Source organism: Oryx dammah, unplaced genomic scaffold, assembly GCF_014754425.2.
Source record: "Oryx dammah isolate SB20612 unplaced genomic scaffold, SCBI_Odam_1.1 HiC_scaffold_18, whole genome shotgun sequence".
NCBI classification, from domain to species: domain Eukaryota; kingdom Metazoa; phylum Chordata; class Mammalia; order Artiodactyla; family Bovidae; genus Oryx; species Oryx dammah.
In genome coordinates, this window is record NW_024070202.1 from 77,604,607 (window position 1) to 77,625,818 (window position 21,212).

General features: G+C 44.1%; 1 protein-coding gene across 1 annotated transcript in view; it reads right to left on the reverse strand.

Annotated features, from left to right (window-relative positions):
- BLVRA (biliverdin reductase A) overlaps positions 1-21,212 on the reverse strand; it is a 52,119-nt gene that overhangs the window by 12,973 nt on the left and 17,934 nt on the right. Inside the window, exons 3-5 of the mRNA XM_040259865.1 lie at positions 10,723-10,844; positions 7,662-7,781; positions 3,359-3,456 (exon numbers count right to left, since the gene is read on the reverse strand). Coding sequence (XP_040115799.1) covers positions 3,359-3,456; positions 7,662-7,781; positions 10,723-10,844 — 340 coding nt within the window. The remainder of the gene's footprint in view (positions 1-3,358; positions 3,457-7,661; positions 7,782-10,722; positions 10,845-21,212) is intronic.

Sequence of the window (21,212 nt, forward strand, 5' to 3'; positions counted from 1 at the left end):
TCCACTTGAGGTCAAATCCTCTCTTCAATTTTGATTGCTCTGATTCTTCTAAATTTATTTAGTTTTTTAAAAAATTGTAGTAAGACGTATAATATAAAATTTACCTTACTGACCAATTTTCAGTCTATAGTCCAGTAGTGTTAACTATAAGGACACTGTTGTACAAAAGATCTTTAGAACTTTTTCACTTTGCAAAACTGAAATTTTGTACCCAACTAAAATAACTCCCTCTGTTCCTCGACACCACTCCCTAGCAGCCATCCTTCTATTTTCTGTTTCTACAAATTTAACTATTCTAGATACTTCATATAATCTCTTTGTGACTAGCTTATATTCAGTTCAGTTCAGTTCAGTTGCTCAGTCGTGTCCGACTTTTTGCGACCCCATGCACGCCAGGCCTCCCTGTCCATCACCATCTCCTGGAGTTCACTCAGACTCACGTCCATTGAGTCTGTGATGCCATCCAGCCATCTCATCCTCTGTTGTCCCCTTCTCCTCCTGCCCCCAATCCCTCCCAGCATCAGAGTCTTTTCCAATGAGTCAACTCTTCGCATGAGGTGGCCAAAGGACTGGAGTTTCAGCTTTAGCATCATTCCTTCCAAAGAAATCCCAGGGTTGATCTCCTTCAGAATGGCCTGGTTGGATCTCCTTGCAGTCCAAGGGACTCTCAAGAGTCTTCTCCAACACCACAGTTCAAAAGCATCAATTTTACTTACCATAATATTGTCAAGATTCTTCCATGTTGTAGCTTGTGACAAGATTCACGTCTTCCTTAAGGCTGAATAATATTCCATTGTATATATTCACCACATTTTCTTTATCCATTCATTCATCAATGGACATCTGAGTTGTTTCCACTTCTTGTTATTGTGAATAATGTGCTATGAACCAGAGTGTGCAAATATCTCTTCCAAATCCTTTAAAGTCTTTTCAGTTTATACCCAGAACTGGGATTGCTGGATCATACGGTAATTCTATTTATAAATTTTTCAGAAATTTCCATACAGTTTTCCAGAGTGGCTGAACCATATTATATTCCCACCAATAGGGCACAAGGGCTGTAATTAATTTCTCCATACTCTCACCGGCATTTGTTGTTTTGTTTCGTTTTTTTTGTTCTGTTTTGGCCGTACGTGGGATCTTAGTTCCCTTGCCAGGGATCAAACCTGTGCCCCCTGCATAGAAGCTTGGAGTCTTAACTACTGGACCAAAAGGGAAGTCCCAGTTTCGTTTTTTTTTTTTTTTTAAATAGTGGCTGTCTTCATGGGTTTGAGGAGATATTTCAATGCGGTTTTGCTTTGCATTCCTTTAATCCTTAGTGATGTGTGCTCAGTTGCTCAGCTGTGTCCAACTCTCTGTGGCCCAGTGGACTGTAGCCCACCAGGCTCCTCTGTCCATGGAATTTTCCAGGCAAGAATACTGGCGCGAGTTGCCATTTCCTTCTCCAGGAGATTTTCCCAACCCAGGGAGCGAACTTGCATCTTGCGTTTCCTGCATTGGCAGGTGGATTCTTTACCAGCTGCCGTGTAAGTTTCTGTACCAATTATCGTTTCCCTGGATCCAGTGGTCTTGCAAACAGCAACAAAAGCTCAAAGAAATGTGGCCATCACAAAGTATGGTTCTTTTAGACTTGAGAAATACATGCCCTTCAACAGTGCCTCAATACTCTATAATCTCTAGTTTGAGTAAGGAAAAAACTCAGGCTGCTCTCAGAAGCACTTGGAAGTGAGATTCAATTCAGACCGATGGCCCCTCAGTTTCCTCCAGTGACCCCATGCTGAACAAGGAAATTGCAAATTCCCTGTACATTTATGCCTTTCTCTAGGGTGAATTCTCCAGTGTTCAAACAGATTTTGCTCATAAAATATTTCCCACATTTAGTGTACTCTTAAGACCTTTCTCCAGTGCGATAATCATTAGTGACAATGAGCATCTTTATTGTATGCTTGTTGACCATTTGTAAATCTTCTTTGGAAGGAGAAGTACCTATTCAGGTTCTTTGTGTATTTTAAAATCAGGTTATTTATTGTTTTTGTTGAGTGTTAAGAGCTCTTTATATAATCTGGGTATCAACCCTTATCAGGTACCTGATTTGCAAACTCATCCTCCCATTCTGTAGGTTGCCTTGTCACTCTGTTGACTGTCTCCTTTGTTGTGCAGAAGCTTTTTTTAGTTTAGTGCAAAATCCCATGTCTACTTTTGCTTTTGTTGCCTGTACTCTGAGTGTCACATCCAGAAAAAAATCACTGCCATGGCCGATGTCCAGAAGCTTTTCCCTACATTTTCTTCCAGGAGTTTTTATAGTTTTACACCTGACATTTAGGGCTATATGAGTTAAAATGGTATAAGGTAAAGGTACAACTTCATTCTTTTGCATGTGGCTATCCATCTCTCCCAGCACTTTCTGTTAAAGAGACTGTCCATTTCCTCCATTGTGTGATCTCAGAGACCCTCGTCAAAGATCACTTGACCATCTATATACACAAGGGTTTGTTTCTGGGCTCTCTATTCTATTCCATTGGACTACATGCCTTTTAAAAAATATTTCTTTATATTTGACTGCATCAGGTCTTAGTGGTGGCGTGTGGGCTTCTCTCTAGTTGTGGTGTTCAGCAAGCCTCAGAGGAAAAAGTGTGGACTTCAGAGCCCAAAAGGATTGAAATCAAATCTCCACCTCTCATTTAGTGGTCACATTACTAGCTTTGTGACCTGGTACAAAACTTTTTTTAAAAGTACAGTAGATGTACAATATTATATAAATTACAGGTATACAGTTTTTGAAGGTTATGCTCCATTTCTGGTAGAAAATTTTTGACTTCTGTGAGCCATGGATTCCTATACATAAGCTAGAGAAAATACCTACCTCCAAGGATTTCTAAGAGAATTAAGCAAAATAACATATGCTTAGAAGAGTTTCCAAGTTCCCAGTATTAATAAACAGTGCTCCTCTTGAGAAAAAACAAAAACTATAAACTGTGCACATCAGACAATCAATTACCCTAATCTAGGCACTTTTCCATTAGCAATACCAGTGTCACATGAAGAAAAGCAAGATAATATAATATTAGCATAAGTGGAAGCTAATTCATATTTTTCATTAGACTGAAAGAAGCTGGTAAGTCGAACAAAAGTCTGCAAATTCCCACCCATCCCTCTGCCCCGTTGTTCCTCCACAAACACACTCCCACCCCCGCGCTTTATGTGCCTACAGTATGGGGGCTGGGCTGGGAGCCCCTGGGCCAGTAACATATCTGACACAGGGTTGTTTCTAAGGCATGAAGATGGTACCACAGAAGTCTTAGAGGCAGGAATTCTTAGTAAGAGGGTGTACACTCCAGATGCACAGAACATACATCACCTTTCTGCTCGGCCAACTCCCACAGGTCCTTAGCTGCCACCCAAGACAGTGTCATGGGGTATTCCACAAGGACATGCTTTCCAGCATTCAGGAATTGCCTTTGGAAAAGAGGGATAAATACAGATAAAATGCACTTCAATTAAACTTTGCTTAAGTACCCTGCAGGACAGACTGTGAAAAATGCACACAAGTCTCCGGGTAAATGTGTCATGACAGAATGCAGACGAGAGTCAGGGCCAGGGGATGGGGAGGATGAACTGCACCTCATGCTGTTTTCTATTAAGCAGTAAGAGAAAGGCTTTCTAGTTGTGTGCTCACTTGAACATTCACCCATTCATCCACTGACATATCCAACCAGGTACTATTTACCAGTTATTCTGGAGGAGAAATACAGCCGTGTCAACAGGTAAATTGTCTATTACCACAGACAGTTCCCAACTCTGGGAGTTGGTGATGGACAGGGAGGCCTGGTGTGCTGCAGTCCTTGGGCAGCGACTGAAAGTCGCTCAGTCATGTCCAACTCTTTGCAACCCTTGGACTGCAGCATGCCAGGCCTTTCTGTCCATCACCAACTCCTGAAGCTTACTCAAACTCATGTCCATGAAGTCAGTGATGCCATCCAACCATCTCATCCTCTGTTGTCCCCTTCTCCTCCTGCCTTTAATCTTTCCCAGCATCAGGGTCTTTTCAAATGAGTCAGTTCTTTGCATCAGGTGGCCAAAGTATTAGAGTTTCAGCTTCAGCATCAGTCCTTCCACTGAATATTCAGGACTGATTTCCTTTAGGATGGACTGGTTGGATCTCCTTGCAGTCCAAGGGACTCTCAAGAGTCTTCTCCAACACCACATTTCAAAAGCATCAATTCTTCAGCGCTCAGCTTTCGTTATCATCCAACTCTCATATCCATACATGACTACTAGAAAAATCATAGCCTTGACTAGATGGACCTTTGCTGACAAAGTAATGTCTCTGCTTCTTAATATGCTGTCTAGGTTGGTCATAACTTTTCTTCCAAGGAGTAAGCGTCTTAATTTCATGGCTGCAGTCACCATCTACAGTGATTTTGGAGCCCCCCGCCCAAATAAAGTCTGTTACTGTTTCTACTGTTTCCCCATCTATTTGCCATGAAATGATGGGACTAGATACCATGATCTTAGTTTTCCAAATGTTGAGTTTTAAGCCAACTTTTCACCCTCCTCTTATATTTTCATCAAGAGGCTTTTTAGTTCTTTTTCACTTTCTGCCATAAGGGTGGTGTCATCTGCACATCTGAGGTTATTGATATTTCTTCCAGCAATCTTGATTCTAGCTTGTGCTTCATCCAGCCCAGTGTTTCTCATGATGTACTCTGCATATAAATTAAATAAGCAGGGTGACATTATACAGCCTTGATGTACTCCTTTCCCAATTTGGAACCAGTCTGTTGTTCCATGTCCAGTTCTAACTGTTGCTTCTTGACCTGCATACAGATTTCTCAGGAGGCAGGTCAGGTGGTCTGGTATTCCCATCTCGTTAAGAATTTCCCACAGTTCGCTGTGATCCACACAGTCAAAGGCTTTGGCATAGTCAATAAAGCATAAGTTGAAGTTTTTCTGGAACTTTCTCACTTTTTCAATGGTCCAACGGATATTGGCAATTTGATCTCTGGTTCCTCTGCCTTTTCTAAATCCAGCTTGAACATCTGGAAGTTCACAGTTCATGTACTATTGAAGCCTGGCTTGGAGAATTTTGAGCATTACTTTACTAGCGTGTGAGATGAGTGCAATTGTGTGGTAGTCTGAACATTCTTCGGCATTGCCTTTCTTTGGGATTGGAATGAAAACTCACCTTTTCTAGTCCTGTGGCCACTGCTGAGTTTTCCAAATTTGCTGGCAGATTGAATACAACACTTTCACAGCATCATGTTTTAGGATTTGAAATAGCTCAACTGGAATTCTATCACCTCTGCTAAGCTGCTTCAGTCGTGTCCAACTCTGTGTGACCCCATAGACGGCAGCCCACCAGGCTCCCCGATTCCTGGGATTCTCTAGGCAAGAATACTGGAGTGGGTTGCCATTTCCTTCTCCAATGCATGAAAGTGAAAAGTGAAAGTGAAGTTGTTCAGTCGTGTCCGACTCTTTGCGACCCCATGGACTGCAGCCTACCAGGCTCCTCTGTCCATGGGATTTTCCAGGCAAGAGTACTGGAGTGGGGTGCCATTGCCCTCTATCACCTCTAATAGCTCCATTACCACATGACAGCTATAAATAAAGACTACAAAACTTGTGGCAGCCAGCTCTGTCTGAGGCAACTGGAAAACATTTCACTAAGGCTCTGAACTGGGTCTTGAAATGTAAACAGGCATTTTCCAGGTGCCAGGGGATGAGGGTGTTTCATGATAAGCAGCACAGGCAGGGGCTTGGGCATTTATAAGGCTTTGTCCATTGAGACATGGTGTGAATTTCAGCATTTCTGTGTGGCAGGGGAGGGGAGAGAGAGAGAGAAACGAGGTCCTAAGAGGAGCTGGGAGTCTGATGTAAGGGAAGGACCCAGAGTGCTGTGCTCAGAAGTTCAGTTTTTATGCGCCAGATATTCTAGGGGACAAACACTGATAAGTATGGGAATTATATGATTACTTCGTTCAGGTCTTCTCTGGTGCCAAAGAAGGTTAAGGGGCTCCACATAAAGGCGCTTCTGTCCACATTTAGAGTGAGTGTAATAGAGAGAGAGCAGCTGACTTCTGGGCAACCACACTGTGGAAGTAGCTGCAGTTTAATGTCAGGACCTAAACGGAAAGCTGAGCTCTAGGGGCAGGTGGCACTGCCTTGTTAGCTGCCAGGTCTTCCATGGGGCTCTTCCTTCCAGGCTCCATTCCACCAAATGCCTGGAGAGCTCTACGCTTTGCATTCAAAGGTGGGGCGGGGGTAGGGTATGTGTGGGGGAAACATTTCATTTCTCTTACTCTATGAATATAATGCGACCTCCCCAATCTTCAGTTCAGTTCAGTTCAGTCGCTCAGTCATGCCCAACTCTTTGTGACCCCATGAATCGCAGCACGCCAGGCCTCCCTGTCCATCACCATCTCCTGGAGTTCACTCAGACTCACGTCCATAGAGTCAGTGATGCCATCCAGCCATCTCATCCTCGGTCGTCCCCTTCTCCTCCTGCCCCCAATCCCTCCCAGCATCAGAGTCTTTTCCAATGAGTCAACTCTTCGCATGAGGTGGCCAAAGTACTGGAGTTTCAGCTTTAGCATCATTCCTTCCAAAGAAATCCCAGGGTTGATCTCCTTCAGAATGGCCTGGTTGGATCTCCTTGCAGTCCAAAGGACTCTCAAGAGTCTTCTCCGACACCACAGTTCAAAAGCATCAATTCTTCGGCACTCAGCCTTCTTCACAGTCCAACTCTCACATCCATACATGACCACTGGAAAAACCATAGCCTTGACTAGACGGACCTTAGTCGGCAAAGTAATGTCTCTGCTTTTGAATATGCTATCTAGGTTGGTCATAACTTTTCTTCCAAGGAGTAAGCGTCTTTTAATTTCATGGCTGCAGTCACCATCTGCAGTGATTTTGGAGCCCAAAAAGATAAAGTCTGACACTGTTTCCCCATCTATTTCCCATGAAGTGATGGGACCGGATGCCATGATCTTCCAGGCCACCACTATTTCCTTAATCATCTCATGGCAAAAAACACTTCCTATTAAAGAACTCCTAGAGATATTTTCAGAGAGATTTCATGTTGTTTAAAGTACAAAGGATAAAATGTTGGAAGCTGAAAGAACTATGGCATTTCTCCAAGGCACAAAAAAGACATTGGCTCCATATCCTAAGTTATACGCTGAGAAGAAGGCAAATGTCGGTCGCTCAGTCGTGTCTGCCTCTGTGGCCGGTGGATTATAGCCTGCTAGGCTCCTCTGTCCATGGAATTCTCCAGGCCAGAATACTGGAGTGGGTAGCCTTTCCCTTCTCCAGGAGATCTTCCCAACCCAGGGATCAAACCCAGGTCTCCCACATTGTAGGCAGATTCTAAGAAGGTAGGCACTAGTTAAACTACTCTCAATAAAATTTTTACAATGAAATAAGGCACTTTAATTCTTTATGTGTCTAATGTTTTTAATTATGGTGAACTAAATATTAGTTCTACTATATTTTTCATGTCCTTATACCTTTATAACCCATATTGAGAGTTAACATTTTTATGATAATTTTTTAAAGTCCTGGATCCATCCCACTGATTATTAAGATCCCTGTGTAAGATGCTAGCCCAGGCATTTTCACCATCCTGTACTACTGTGCAAGGAGAGGACTTGAACACCCACCTGATGTAGTCCTCGTGGCTGGAGCTCTCACTGCAGATAAAAGCAACCTCGACCTCTTGACTGGAAAGAGCATCTTCCAGAGAAATTTGCGGTACCTCGTCAATGCTCCCCAGCTCTCGTCTGTTTGAGAAGAACAGACAAGTGGAACTCAAAGCAGGCAGAACATCGGCTGAGAATAAATGAGTGTCATCCTGCTCCCCAGCTCCCAACAATGTCCTGGTGATCAGTTTTTGGAAATGAAGAAAGCAATTTCTTCCATCTCATTTCCAGGGCACTTCCAGCACAAAGTAAGAAACAGAGCCTCCAACACAGAGTAAGAAATTGGGGAACTGGCATTAAGTGCTGATACCACCGCTAACAGCCTGTATGATGTGGGAGCCTTTGAATTTATGTCATCTCTAAAATAAAAAGAACGGATCTCCTGTTATCTCATAAGAAGTAATCTCTATGGTCACTGCCAGCTCCAAGCACTCGGCCAGACACTAGGACTGTCAAACCTACTCCAGATCCAACACACTAACACCTCTGAGGGGCACAGTGCTGTGTGGCTTTGAGCTCCTTCACGTACATCACGGCCTTGTGTCCGTCCAGCAGAAGGCGGGCGCCACTGCCTCCTTTATAGCCGAGCTGACAAAGCCCAGAGAGGCAGGGGCTCCACAGCTAACTGCAGTAGAGGCAGGACAGGAGCTTGAGCCTTCTGACTCCCACACAGTAAGGACCCCTGCTTTAGAACAGCTGAGAGTGCTGGCTGCATGCTGCCCTGGGGCCGAGGCTGGAGCAGAGGAGCAATCCTCCAACAAAGGTTGTCACAGAGGAAACGGGGCAGTTGGCAGGAGGCTTGGGGGCAGCACAGAGCCCCCTTGAGTGGCAGCAGCCGGAGGGCAGCTGGGGGAGTTTGGCTGCTGAAAAACATTCTGGTAGGTTCTTTCCTGTGGGGGCCACCCCATCTGCACTGCTTGGTCTGACCAATGCCTCTTGCTTGCCTCCCTGTGCCTTCCCAGTAGGGAAGCTGTGGTGAAGAGGAAAGGTTAAAATTTTACATAACCTCCTGCTCGTTCTGCCTCTGTAACTCAGCTTGCTCCTTGCAAAGTCTGGATCACATAGGTCACGTAGTCTCAGAAAGACTTACAACACTAGGAACTGGAGCTTATCTCACTCACCCTTGTCCTGCTGTTTTCAATTGCCCAACCCTGCAAACCTGCTTAATCATGCCTGTCCATGTAAAGATCAAGCATCCCTCTCCCCATCTTGACTGCTGTTCCCACGCTCACGAAACCCCTTAAACCACCCTATTAGCCGCTAGATTTGCCTACTATAGTCTGTCTATAAAACTCTGTAACCCCTTTATTCGGGGCTCAGAGCTTGTAGTGTTGACTCTTTCGGGCTCACCGGCATAATAAACCTGAGCTCTCCAATTCTCCAAGGGTGGTGCTTGGTTTCTTGATTACTGGATTCTGCAACAGTGGGGAATGAACTAAAGTCCTCAGCTTCTAGCAAGCTTGGTCTGGTAGAGGGAGGAAGAGACTACATAACTACAACACAAGAATAACAGGAGGCGGGGTCTTCCCTGGTGGTTCAGTGGCTAAAACTCTGTGCTTCCAATGCAGGAGGCACGGGTTTGGTGCCTGGTTGGGGACTAAGATCCCACATGCCATGCAGCATGGCCACATAAAAATAACCAGGGGAATGCTGTGCCAGGGCTACAAGTGGGAGATTCCAGGAAGGCAAGGAACACCCAGTTCAGGGTTTCAGAAGAGGATTCCTGGGGAGGTGACAGGTCTTAGCAGGTAGGTTGTGAGGAACAGAGCATGTGGCGAGGGGACAGTGTGATAACAGCAGAGGGGTGGTAAAGCGAGAGGAAGGGCCATCCTACGGGACCTGGGTAGGTCAGGCGTGGCTCCAGCTTGCAGAGGAGGGCTGATGGGGAAGCAGAAGCCCCGCTTCAGCCCGGAGCCCTTGTACGTGAGATCCCAAATGCAGGCAGGGGAGCAGGGGGAGCTGCTAATCGTGATATCGAGTCTCCCATCTGTGCTGCTCCCTTCCTCCTGCGAGGGGAGACTGACCAAGGGCAGGTTGCCAGCACTTCTGGGTTGCCTCTGTGCCCCCAAATTCACTCTAAGTCCTTAAGGAAGGGCTAGGTTCTGAGACAGGCAAACTGGAAGAAGGCAGGTCCCATAAATTAAAATATGAAAGAACTTCTACATGGACCATCATGATGGTTACTTACGCTGGTCTAAGTACTGACATTTAGGTGATTTCTCTAAAGCACTCAAGAGCAGAGACCTGCCTGACTTGCTCTCTGCCCCAAAGCCTGGGCTGATATAGGGCCTACCTCAGGTTCACAATGACTGCTGATAACTGATGTTACATGGTGTGAGTTTTGTTAAGTAGTGTGTGTGGAAGTGGTGGGGGTCAAGGAGGAGCTGAGGGTGAGTAAGGGAAGAAGAAACACAGTTAAAGTTAGGTTTTGGCTGAGTTACAGGAGACAAATGATAATCCTTAAAAGCAGGGTTCGGAATTATCAAAGGGGAAATGAATACATGGTGTTTAAAAGCCGGGCTTTGGAATTGGATAGACGTGCACCATTGACCAGCTCTTCCATTTCTCCAGCTGGGTGACATAGGGCAAATTACTTAACCTCTCTGCGGTTCAGCTTCTGGATCTGTCAAGTAGGTTGATATTGGCATTGATGTCAAATAACTGGTCAGGCTTGCAAAGCCCAGGGCCCTGGGAAGGCTGTCATAGTTAACTGATGGAACACACCTAAAGTGTTCTTTCAGGCCAGCCCACGTGTGTTCACTGTGCCCCTCCTGTCACCGTCAGGCCCTGTGCTCACCTTCCCCGCCTCTGCCTTTGCAGTCCCCTATAGGATGACTCACTGCACATCCCAGTTGCAGGGCCAGCACTATTTAGTTCCCAGACCCATCTGAGATCTTGTGGAGCTGACCCTGCACAGTTCCCTGGAATGACCCCAGAGCTGGCTTGCTTTCTCTGGGGTCTGGAGAACCCTAATCCATTGCACCCAGCTCCCGGGGAATTACAGGGCACAAGGCAAAGCCACCTGGACACGAAGCCAATGAGGTTCAGGAACGCTGAGGAAGCGTGTGGACTCCGCAGGTCCCGGATCCGTACGGAGCCAGCTCTGCCGACGCCGACCACCACCACGCCAAACTTCCTCTCGGGCTGAAACACATGGGATCAAGGTGGGGTTTAAAAATGGTCCAGGTTCATACTTACAATGTTGAACTTGAATATTTGTGTCCCCCCTGCCGTGTACAGATGCTGAGCTTGTTTGGCTTGAGTACAATATCAACTGAAAAGACGAATATTTTTCATTCTGACAAAACTTAAAATCCAATAAACATTTATTAAAATCTAAAAGAACACCCCCCAGATGAAACAGTCTGGGCAGATAGCATAGAACAGCAAAACAGACACGTGGGCAGGACCAGTCGGGGACCAGACAAGCAAGCCAGGAGCCAACACAGATCACAGAAGCCACAGCAGGGGAGGGGAATGAGACTCTCTGAAATGCAGGGTTGGAGAGAAGTCAGCTTCCCCCTCACTATTTCTGTGGCTGCTCTGACCTGTGTCATCCACGGCAAAGGCTCCTTGCACACTTGGCTCTCCACCCGCTTCTACGGCCACCTCCCTCCTAATGAAAGATCTTCATCTTGAAGCTGTACCCAGCCCTAGTCTGGTACCTCTGTCCTCCCTAAATTTCTCCTCCAGCGGACGTACAAATCTGACGCAGCGGCGAGTCATACAGAAGTGACAGTGCTCAGTGAGATTCGGGGGGACAGGGCACGTGGGCACACAGTCACCTTATTCAGACTCCTCACCACCCTGGCTTTCTGGGTTCCAACTCATGTCACTCTCACCCTACTGTGACAGCCTACTCATTATCTGGGTACAATGCATATAGTATTAGAATGAAAAATCTACTCAAGTTTTTCAAGTTATAGAGCAACTTACTATAATCCAAACTGATAAAAATCCTCTCTCTATATAAACTTCAAACCCAGTTCTTTTTGGATGCCTCCAAGCACAGAAACTCCAATGTCCCCCTTAGATTCCCCTTTTCTTCACCTTTGTCATCTGGGTGTCACCATTTCCTAGAGTTTGCCCCCCATCTTGCATCCACTGCTCTGGTCTTGGCCCAGGACTTCTTTGTGTCCTGCCTAATGATCTGATAAATCCCCTCCTGGTCTCAATCTTCCCACGGGTGGTACCCCGGCCTGCCAGAGCAGATGCTTCAGATGAAAACTAAGTCTTTCCCCTGATTAAAGCTCTTCATTTTCCCAGCTGTTACAGACTGAATGACTGTATCCCTCAAAAGGCATATTGGGATCCTTGTCCCCCAGTATGATGGCAGTAGGAGGTGGGGCCTCTGGGTAATGAGGGTGAGATGAAGTCACACAGGAGGAGCCCCCACGAATGGGGCTGGCACTTTTCCAAGAGTCACAAGACAGCCTGACTCCTCTCCCTGCTCTCCGCCCACGTGAGGACATGATGAGGAGTCAGCAGTCTGCAGCCCACAAAGGGGGCCCCCCATATCTCAGCCTGATCTCAGACTTCTGGACTCTGAACTTCAGGAGAATTTCTGTGGCACTGTACAGCAGCCCAAACCATGAGAGAGTTTGTAAGAAAACCGCTGAAGGGGAAAAACAATCCAAGTCCATGTTTTACCAAACACGAGTCCTTGCACAACCCAGCTCCAGCCTGCTTCTCCAGCACTGCCTTTCAGTCACCTCCTCCACTTTACAACTTCCGGCTTCCGACCTTCCAAGAACACACAGGACTGTTCACTCCCTCCCAGTCTTTGCAAATCCTGTTCTCTTTGCCTGGAAGGAGCTTCTCCCTACCATCCACAGGGGGATGCCTTCAAAGCTTTCAAGACTTGGGCAAATTAAACCATATGAAGGCTTTCCTGATGCTATCAGTTAGATTTTTTTTTTTGCATATAATGAAGATCACCCATTTCGTGTACAGTTCTATGGATTCTGACCAACACAGACTTACATACCTACCACAATCAAGATACAGAACAGTTCTATCATCCCCTCCAAAATTACCAGTACCCCTTTGCAGTTCCCCTGCCAGGCAACCATCGACTTGTCTACCATCCCAGCAGTTTTGCCTTTTCTGGAATATCATATAAGTGAAATCACAATACGCCGTCTTTGGGTCTGGCTTCCACTTGAAACGGTGCGTTTATACTGTTTTGCATTCTGTCACTGAGGTCTGAGGGGTCCAGTGGTTCTGCATTCTCGCCAGCACCTGGTATCACCAGGTCTCCTCCTCTCTCCATGTTAGCCATTGTAATAGGTGTGTTGTAGCTTCTCATTGAGGTTTCTATTTGCAGTTCCGTAATGACTAATGTGGAGAAGGCAATGGCACCCCACTCCAGTCCTCTTGCCTGGAAAATCCCATGGACGGAGGAGCCTGGTAGGCTGCACTCCATGGGGTCGCTAAGAGTTGGATGCACCTGAGCGTCTTCACTTTCACTTTTCACTTTCCTGCATTGGAGAAGGAAATGGCAACCCACTCCAGTGTTCTTGCCTGGCGAAAGGGACGGGGAGCCTGGTGGGCTGCCATCTCTGGGGTCGCACAGAGTCGGACACGACTGAAGCGACTCAGCAGCCGCAGCAGCAATGACTAATATGTTGAGCACTGTTCCATGTGTTTATTTGCCACCTATAAATCTCCACTGGTGAGGTGTCTGATTATTCCACAGGCTGTATCAACTATCTACAACTAGGCAGGGGTACGCCAGGCCTGTCTTTAAATATACTGGGTCCTTAAACCCAGCTCACAGGTCATCTTCTCTGGAAGCCATCAAGCTTTTCTGTTTTGTTTTATTTGCATACACTATCCAATTGTCCTAATATCATTTATTGAGAAAGACCAACCTTGTTCTTTTGAAATGCCTTTGTACCTTGGTGGAAGCTGTCTTGATTACTATAGTTTTATGGTAAGTATAGAAGTCCATTACTGTGAATTCATTTTCTTTTTCAAAATGATAGTTCTCCTGCCTTTACATATAAATTTTAAAACCAATTACTAGATAAATAAAATGAAGTAAAATAAAAATTCCTGCCAGAGTTTTGAGTGGGATTATATTGAATTTATGGATAAGTTTGAGGAAAAAAACCCCAACATCTTCAGTAAAATGAATCTTCTAATCCATGAATATGGCATATATATATACATTTATTTAGGTCCTTGATTTCTTTCATTCTGTCATTTTCAGTGGATAGATTCTGCACATATTTTGTTAAATTTATACTTAAATTTTTATGATTTTTAGTGCTGTTATAAATTTTATTTATAAATGAAATGATGCTTTACCTTCCATTTCCAATTGCTCATTGTGCGTATACAGATGTACAACTGATTTCTGTATATTGACTTGGCATCTTGCAATCTTGCTGAACTCACTTATTACTTCTAGCAGTTTTTTTGTAATTCTATTACATTCTCCACATAGACCATAGAGTGAGATGTGACTAGAAATGATTTTACTTCCAATCTATATGTGCTTTACTCATTTTTCTTGCCTGACTGCCCTGGGTGGGTACAATTTTGAATAGGAGCAGTAAGAGAGGACAATCTTGCTTACCTTTTAATCTTTGGGGATAAAATTTGTTCTTTCACCATGGCTGTAGATTTTTTTGTAGATATCCTTTATCAGGATGTGGATATTTCCATTTATCCATTTTAAAATCATAAACGGTCTAATTTTGTCAAGTGCCTTTTCTGTGTCTATTGAGATGATCATGTGATTTTTTCTTTTTAAAGTCCGTGGATACAATGACACCTTTCATTCCTAGGATAAACCTCACTTGGTCATAATGTATTGTCCTTTACATATACTGTTGATTCTATTTGCTAAAATCTTATTTTAAATGTCTGCATCTGTGTTCATGAGAGCTGTTCAGTCGCTAGGTCATGACTGAGAGAACATCACACCATTTCCAACATGAGAACCTTACAACAGCATACTTCCACTTCCTCTCTTCCTGACTTTGTCCTGCTGTTGTTACATAACTTATAAACTGCTCAAGGTACCAGTCAGGATTCAGTAATGTGTTCGAAGCACAGAGTTTTAACATGGGCAATCAGAGGTTTACATCACCATTGCAACCACTGGGGAGCTAAAGCCAGAGAAGCCGTCACTGACCATCTCCTGCTGCAATCAAGCAAGTGATTCTCAAGAGTTTGCCTGGAAGCCAAGACCAGGAAAGCATCTGCAGCCTGAAGCTTGGAAGAGCAACTGTGCCCTCTGAACAAGTTTCTTTCTTCAGCCTCCAAATCTCCCAGGAGCGCCTCTCACTGGCCAAGTTCACACATGAAATGGAACTTTGGGAAATGTAGTTCTAAGCTTGTGGCCACAATGCCCAACTGACAACAGGCCATTTAGCCCAGTTAGTGCCTTCCGGGTTACAAGTCTAGCTTTTAATTTTTATTTTTGACAGTATCATACACAAAAAAGCAGAAAGACAGTCTTTAGAGAAATCTGTACTGAATAGCCAAAATACAAGTCTGAGCAAATACTTGCTTCTTCTTTCACTCAGAAAAGGAAACAAGCAATTTCCTTATGAGGCTGATCAAATATTTGTTTCTTCTTTCACTTGGAAAAGGAAACAAGCAATCTCCTTATGAGGCTGAATATTTATGGTATTCCTAAGATTAAGTACTAAATTACTACATTACAGAAAATAACGAGGATCATAGGTTTCTGTTAGCTTTAAAAGAGGCATGAGGTTAAGAAACAGCTTCCTTATCTATAAGGAGCCAAGTCACTTTTTCCATTTTAATAATTAATGATACACACACACTTGTAAACCTGGCTTGCACAGTGTCTGACTGAAAGTGCTTTCAAATTTCATTTAGACAACATTCCCTTGCAAAACTGATACCAAGAGACAAGATATGGGTGAAAATGCTGACATATTAACAACTGAGTTCCTCGTTGGGAAAGAACTTCATTTTCGAGAAAAATGACTTTGCTAGACCATTTCACCTGTGTCTGTTCATGTTACATGAGGCATCAAGGCACGTTCTGAAAGGAAACTGCAAATCAAAGAGATATGGTTTCCCACTTCACACATAAGGAGCTTGAAAGCTGCCGCTCTACCCTGACAAATAAACAGCTAACCAGACTGAAAAGCTAACTAAAACCAACTCCTGTAGCATCCTTAAGAGAGGTGAGAACATGAGGCAAACTGCTGCCCCCACGACTGGAGAAACAGAGGGCCTAATGCAGAGGATAACTCGGCAGAGCAGAGACTCCAGAGTGGGAACCGCAGCAGGAACCAACAGGAAAGCCTGACCTGTAACAGATGAGTGACTGGGGGCTCAGCGTGGACAACTCTGAGACCTAGAAACTCCAGAGGGACCCAGTCACAGGAAGCCCCTCTCAGTTTTGTGACGTTTACCTCCAGGAGCTTGACCAGGTTCTCACAGTAAATACTGGAGACACTTCCTCTCATGTTTCCAACAAGACTGGGTAAAAGCATCACTCTTGAAATACACCAGTGCTTTGTATTTCCTAAGGAGACTGCCCTTACAGGAAACTAGTTGACCAGACCCTAACCTGCTGGGGTATTATTAGACCCTGACTGACTGCAGGGTAGGAAAAAAACAGTTGGCCCTTGAACAACATGGGTTTGAACAGTGCTTATATGTGGATTTTTTTCAATTCTAAATTATCACTGTACTAGATAATCGTGGCTGATTGAATCTGTGGATGCAGAATTGTGGATATGGAGGAACTGTGTGTATGGAGGGTGGACTATGAGTTATAGGCAGATTTTCAACTATACAGACAGTCAGCATCTCTACCCCTGGTACTGTTCAAGGGTCAACTGTACAAAACTCCAGGCTACTCTAGAATTCCATTTGGGAGAAGGGAAACACCCAACTCCAGCCCACACTAGCCATACTCCCCCACCTAAGAGAGGAAGGAAAATAAGCTGAAAAATACTTCTGTGGTTCACAGTGCAGAGCCACAGGCTCACCAGAAGACTGAGACGATCACAGGACTGTAGAATGTGTCCCCTCCCCTACACCCCCCACCACGTGAGGCCCATTTAAAGCAGTTCCTTTCATACGATACATCATGTCTGGAGATCAAGAAAAAACGACAAGCCATAGCAAGACAGAAAACACAATCTGAAGAAAGAGAGAAGCATCAAAACCAGACATAACAGGAGTGTTGAAATTACCGAGACTGGGAATTTAAAACAACTATGATTACTATGATTAGGATCTAATGGATAAAGTAGAAAACATCTAAGAACAGATGGGCAATGTAAGAAATTGAGAGAAATCCTGAGACAGAATAAAAAAGAAATGCTAGAGATCAAACACAGTGTAACAGAAATGAAGAATTCCTCTTATGGGCTTATTAGTACACTAGATACGGCACTGGAAAGAATCCCTAAAACTGAGGATATCTCAATAGTAACCCCCGAAAACTTGAAAAGCAAAGAGAAGAGAGACTGAAAAAAGGAAGAGAATACCCAAGGACTGTGGGTCACTACAAATGGTGTAACACTCATGTAACGAGAACACCAGAAAGAGGAGGAAGAGAGAAAAGAACACAAGATATATTTGAAATAATAATGAATAAGAATTTCCCTAAACTAACATCAAGACACCAAACCACAGATCTAGGAAGTTCAGAGAATGCCAAACAAGATAAATGCCCTGTCCCAAGAAATGATGTTTAGGCATATCATTTTCAAATTACAGAAACGCAAAGATAAAGGAAAAAATCCTGAAAGAAGCCAGAGGGAAAAAACCTTACCTACAGAACAAAGATAAAAATTATATCCAACTTCTCCTCAACAACCATACAAGGAAGGAGAGTGGAGTGAAATATTTCATGTGTCAAGAGGAAAAACTTACCAACCTAGAATTCTGTACCCTGTGAAGTTATCCTTGCAAAGTGAAGGAGAAATAAAGACTTTCTTAGACAAACAAAAATTTGAGGGAATTTGTAGCAGACCTACCTTGCAAGAAATATTAAAAGAATTTCTTTAGAGAGAAGAAAAATATTATAGGTGAGAAACTCAGATCTACCTAAAGAAAGGAAGACGGATTAAGTGAAGGTAAAATACAAACTTTATTTTTCTTATTCTTAATTGATATAAATAAAATAATAACAGAAAAAAAGTCCTGACTTATTTATGCTTAGGTATATATTTACATTTATGTAAATGCTTATGTATATATTTACATTTATGTAAATGCATATACATAAGTGAAATGAATGACAGCACCGATCCATAGGACAAGAAGGAGGAATGGGATTATTGTTATTTTACAGTACTCACACTACCTGTGAAGTGGTACAGTTATTATTTGAAAGTGGATTTGAATTAGTTGTATATGTATATTGCATGCTCTGGCACAACCACTAAAAAAGTTTAAAAAATGAAGTATAACCAATATGCTAAGAAAAAAGAGAATATGGAACCATATAAAATACTCAGTTTGAATCACAAAAGGCAGAAGACTGGAAGACAAAAATAGGCCCAAAGAACAAAGTCAATGAATAGAAAACAATAACAAATATTAATCCACCTGTATCGGTAATCCCTTTGAATGTTAACAGTCTAAATGCATCAATTAAAAGATAAAGATTGTTGGAGTGGACCAAAAATCAAGACTCAACTCTATGTTGCCTACAAGAATCCACTTTAAATATAAAGGGTTGGGAAGATCCTCTGGAGAAGGGAAAGGCTACCCACTCCAGTATTCTGGTGTGGAGAATTCCATGGACTGTATAGTCAGTCCATGGGGTCGCAAAGAGTGGGACGTTGCTAAAAAAAAACAGAGATGGCTAAAATCCTCTGCAATTTAGTAGCTAAAACTTTCAGGGTGGGAACTTGCAGAAAGCAGAGGAAATGGGAGGAAAGGGGAACGTGCATGTAGATTATGAGGAGGCTGAAGTATGCAGAGAAAGGAGATGGTGAGATATGTCTAGTGGAGGGGTGGGCAACAAGTTTCTAGAATGTCTGAAATTCCATTTCAGTTCACTTGCTGTGCCCTGCTGTCTTGAACTTTTGATAAAATGCACTATATATTCAGCCCTGTGGAGGTGCCATTTTAAGGAACAAAGGAACAGGAATAGTTTCAAGATGCAGAAAAGGGACAGACAGAACAGCAAAGTGACTCAAAAACTAATTGGGGACCAACTTATCGTCACAAAATGAGCCTGCTCTCTGTCTTGGATGCAGAGAAGCTAAGTGTTTGGAGCTCGAGAATAGATGATGGGATTCCGAGATTAAGAACACATGCTCTGCCAACTCAGAAAAAAAAAAAATTTGTTTTGAGATAAGGAGGGTAGAAAAAAATGTAAAATCACCATAGAACTTCAAGGTGGAAGGTATGAGGGCAAGTGCTAGGTTCCCACTCCAAGAGGAGGTATGATGATTGCAAAGTCGGGAAGGACAACCTAATGTTTTTCAATCATTTATGAATCAGTAAGTTTGACCACACATTGGCTGGCATGGGAAAACAGGCATATTCATATGTTGCTAGAGGGTGAGGAGAACAGGCAACCTTTGTGGAGAACAGCTTGGAAACATTTAACATGCAAATACTCTTTGTTGGGCATGGGGGGAATTCATTTTTAAAGCACATACATAAGTGAAATGACTCAGGTTTATTGCAGCCTTGCTTGTAACAGCAAAAGACTGAATATAAAGTATACATTATCAATAGCAGGCTGATTAGATAATTATGGTATACTTTGAAAATGGAATGCTACATAGCTATAAAAAAAGAACAAGGAAGTTTTTTATGTACTGGAAGGGACTGATCTCCAAGATACATTGTTGGGTGAGAAAAGCAAAATACAGACCAGTGTAAGATATAGGCTCTAGTTTATGTTAAAAAAAAAAAAAAAGGAGGGCGGGGCAATGGCTGAAGGAAAAAAAATACTTGTATATGTTTTGAATCTCTCTGAAGGACGGACAAGAAACCAGTAAAGGTAGTTGCCTTGGAGCATGAGATCAGAGTAGCTGGGAGAGAAGAGGACTTCTCAGGATCAAGTTTTTGTGTGAATGTGTGAAATTCTTTAAAATTTTGAATCATGTGAATGTATGTTATCCAAAATACAAACACTTAAGATAGATATAAAAATCCGAGGAATGCTCTGAGTAGATGAGAACTCTACAGTTTGTACAGAGTTTGGCTTACACCCTGCTCCCTTCCTGGGCCCTCACTACAGAGCTGGGTGTCCTCTGCTGTCTGCCCTCCAGGACACTCTGCCCCTGGCGGTGCCCACTGCCCCCAAATCAGCCGACACCCCACAACTCCAGGCTGCGTCTGCTCTCCCCACTCCCCCTTCCAGTTCAGCTGTAATCTGGGTTTCACTATCAAACCTCTCTGCCTCATTACAGGTCATCTCAGATCTTCGCTAACTTCAAGGGCTTTCCCTAGGCGGCATTCTCCTGGACCTCACTCCTGTTTGATACTTGAGGGGACCTTCTTAAAATTCACTCCTTCCCTGTCTTCCCTCACCTCACAGCGAGATTCCCTTTCCACCCTTCACCGCTTTCCCTCTTCATCCTGCACCCATGCTCAGTCCTGTCCCCCTGGTCTTCTCTCCTCCCCGTATTCCCGAGTAGGGGAGGGGTGCCTCTCCTTAAGGTTTCCAAGACCACCGTTGTGCTGAAGGCTCCAACATCGTGCACAGTGAGCTGTCCTCTCCTCCAAGCTCTAGACCCAGGAAGGAATGCCAACTGGGCATTTCCACCTGGCCGTCCCACCCTGACCTGGATCCTCATGTCCTGTGCTAGACTCCAACCACCAGCCTCCCTTGACAGACTGTGCTCTGAACTTCCGGGCAAAGGCCAGGGGCTCCGCAAATTCTATCAGGCACCCAGCGTGATGTGCTGGAAATCCTGGGAGTCTTTGCTGCCTCAGACAAATCCTCTGAAACCAAAGGGCTGACTGCAGCTGAGAGCCTGCTCCTCCCTCCCCGCTTCAGCCAGCCTCAAGTCACTGCAGGTTTCTCTTCCTCTGCATTTTCACTAATCCATGCAAGCTCTGGATTGCTGTACACGATGACTAGACAGTCTCTGAATCATCCCATCATTGAGCCAACTGCCACACAATGAGAACACATGGTGTTTGAGGCACCAGGTCAGATGCTGTGGGGATGCTAGCATGAAGGAGGCACACGGACAGCTCTACCCAAGTCAGAGAATGGAAGGTCACAAAAGAAGTGATCATTAAAGGGCCACGGGAATTCACACAAGGGAGGTATCGCTTCCAGAGACAGAGGGAGCTCTGAGATGTTTTACCGGAGCAGTGAGGACCATGTCAGGCTGCCCAGGGATTAGACAGAAAACGGAAGTGAGAAGGGGGTCACAGAAGGTAGTCACAGGGTATTTAAGGCAGAAGAGAAGGCAGGCAAGTTAGAGAGGGGTCCCACAGTCTGGGAATATTTTTAAAAGGTTAAGAGAGAAAAGCCACCAAAGAAGGAAAGTCGAAATTATAGAAGAGAAGGGGTGGTTGACGATTGACAGAACT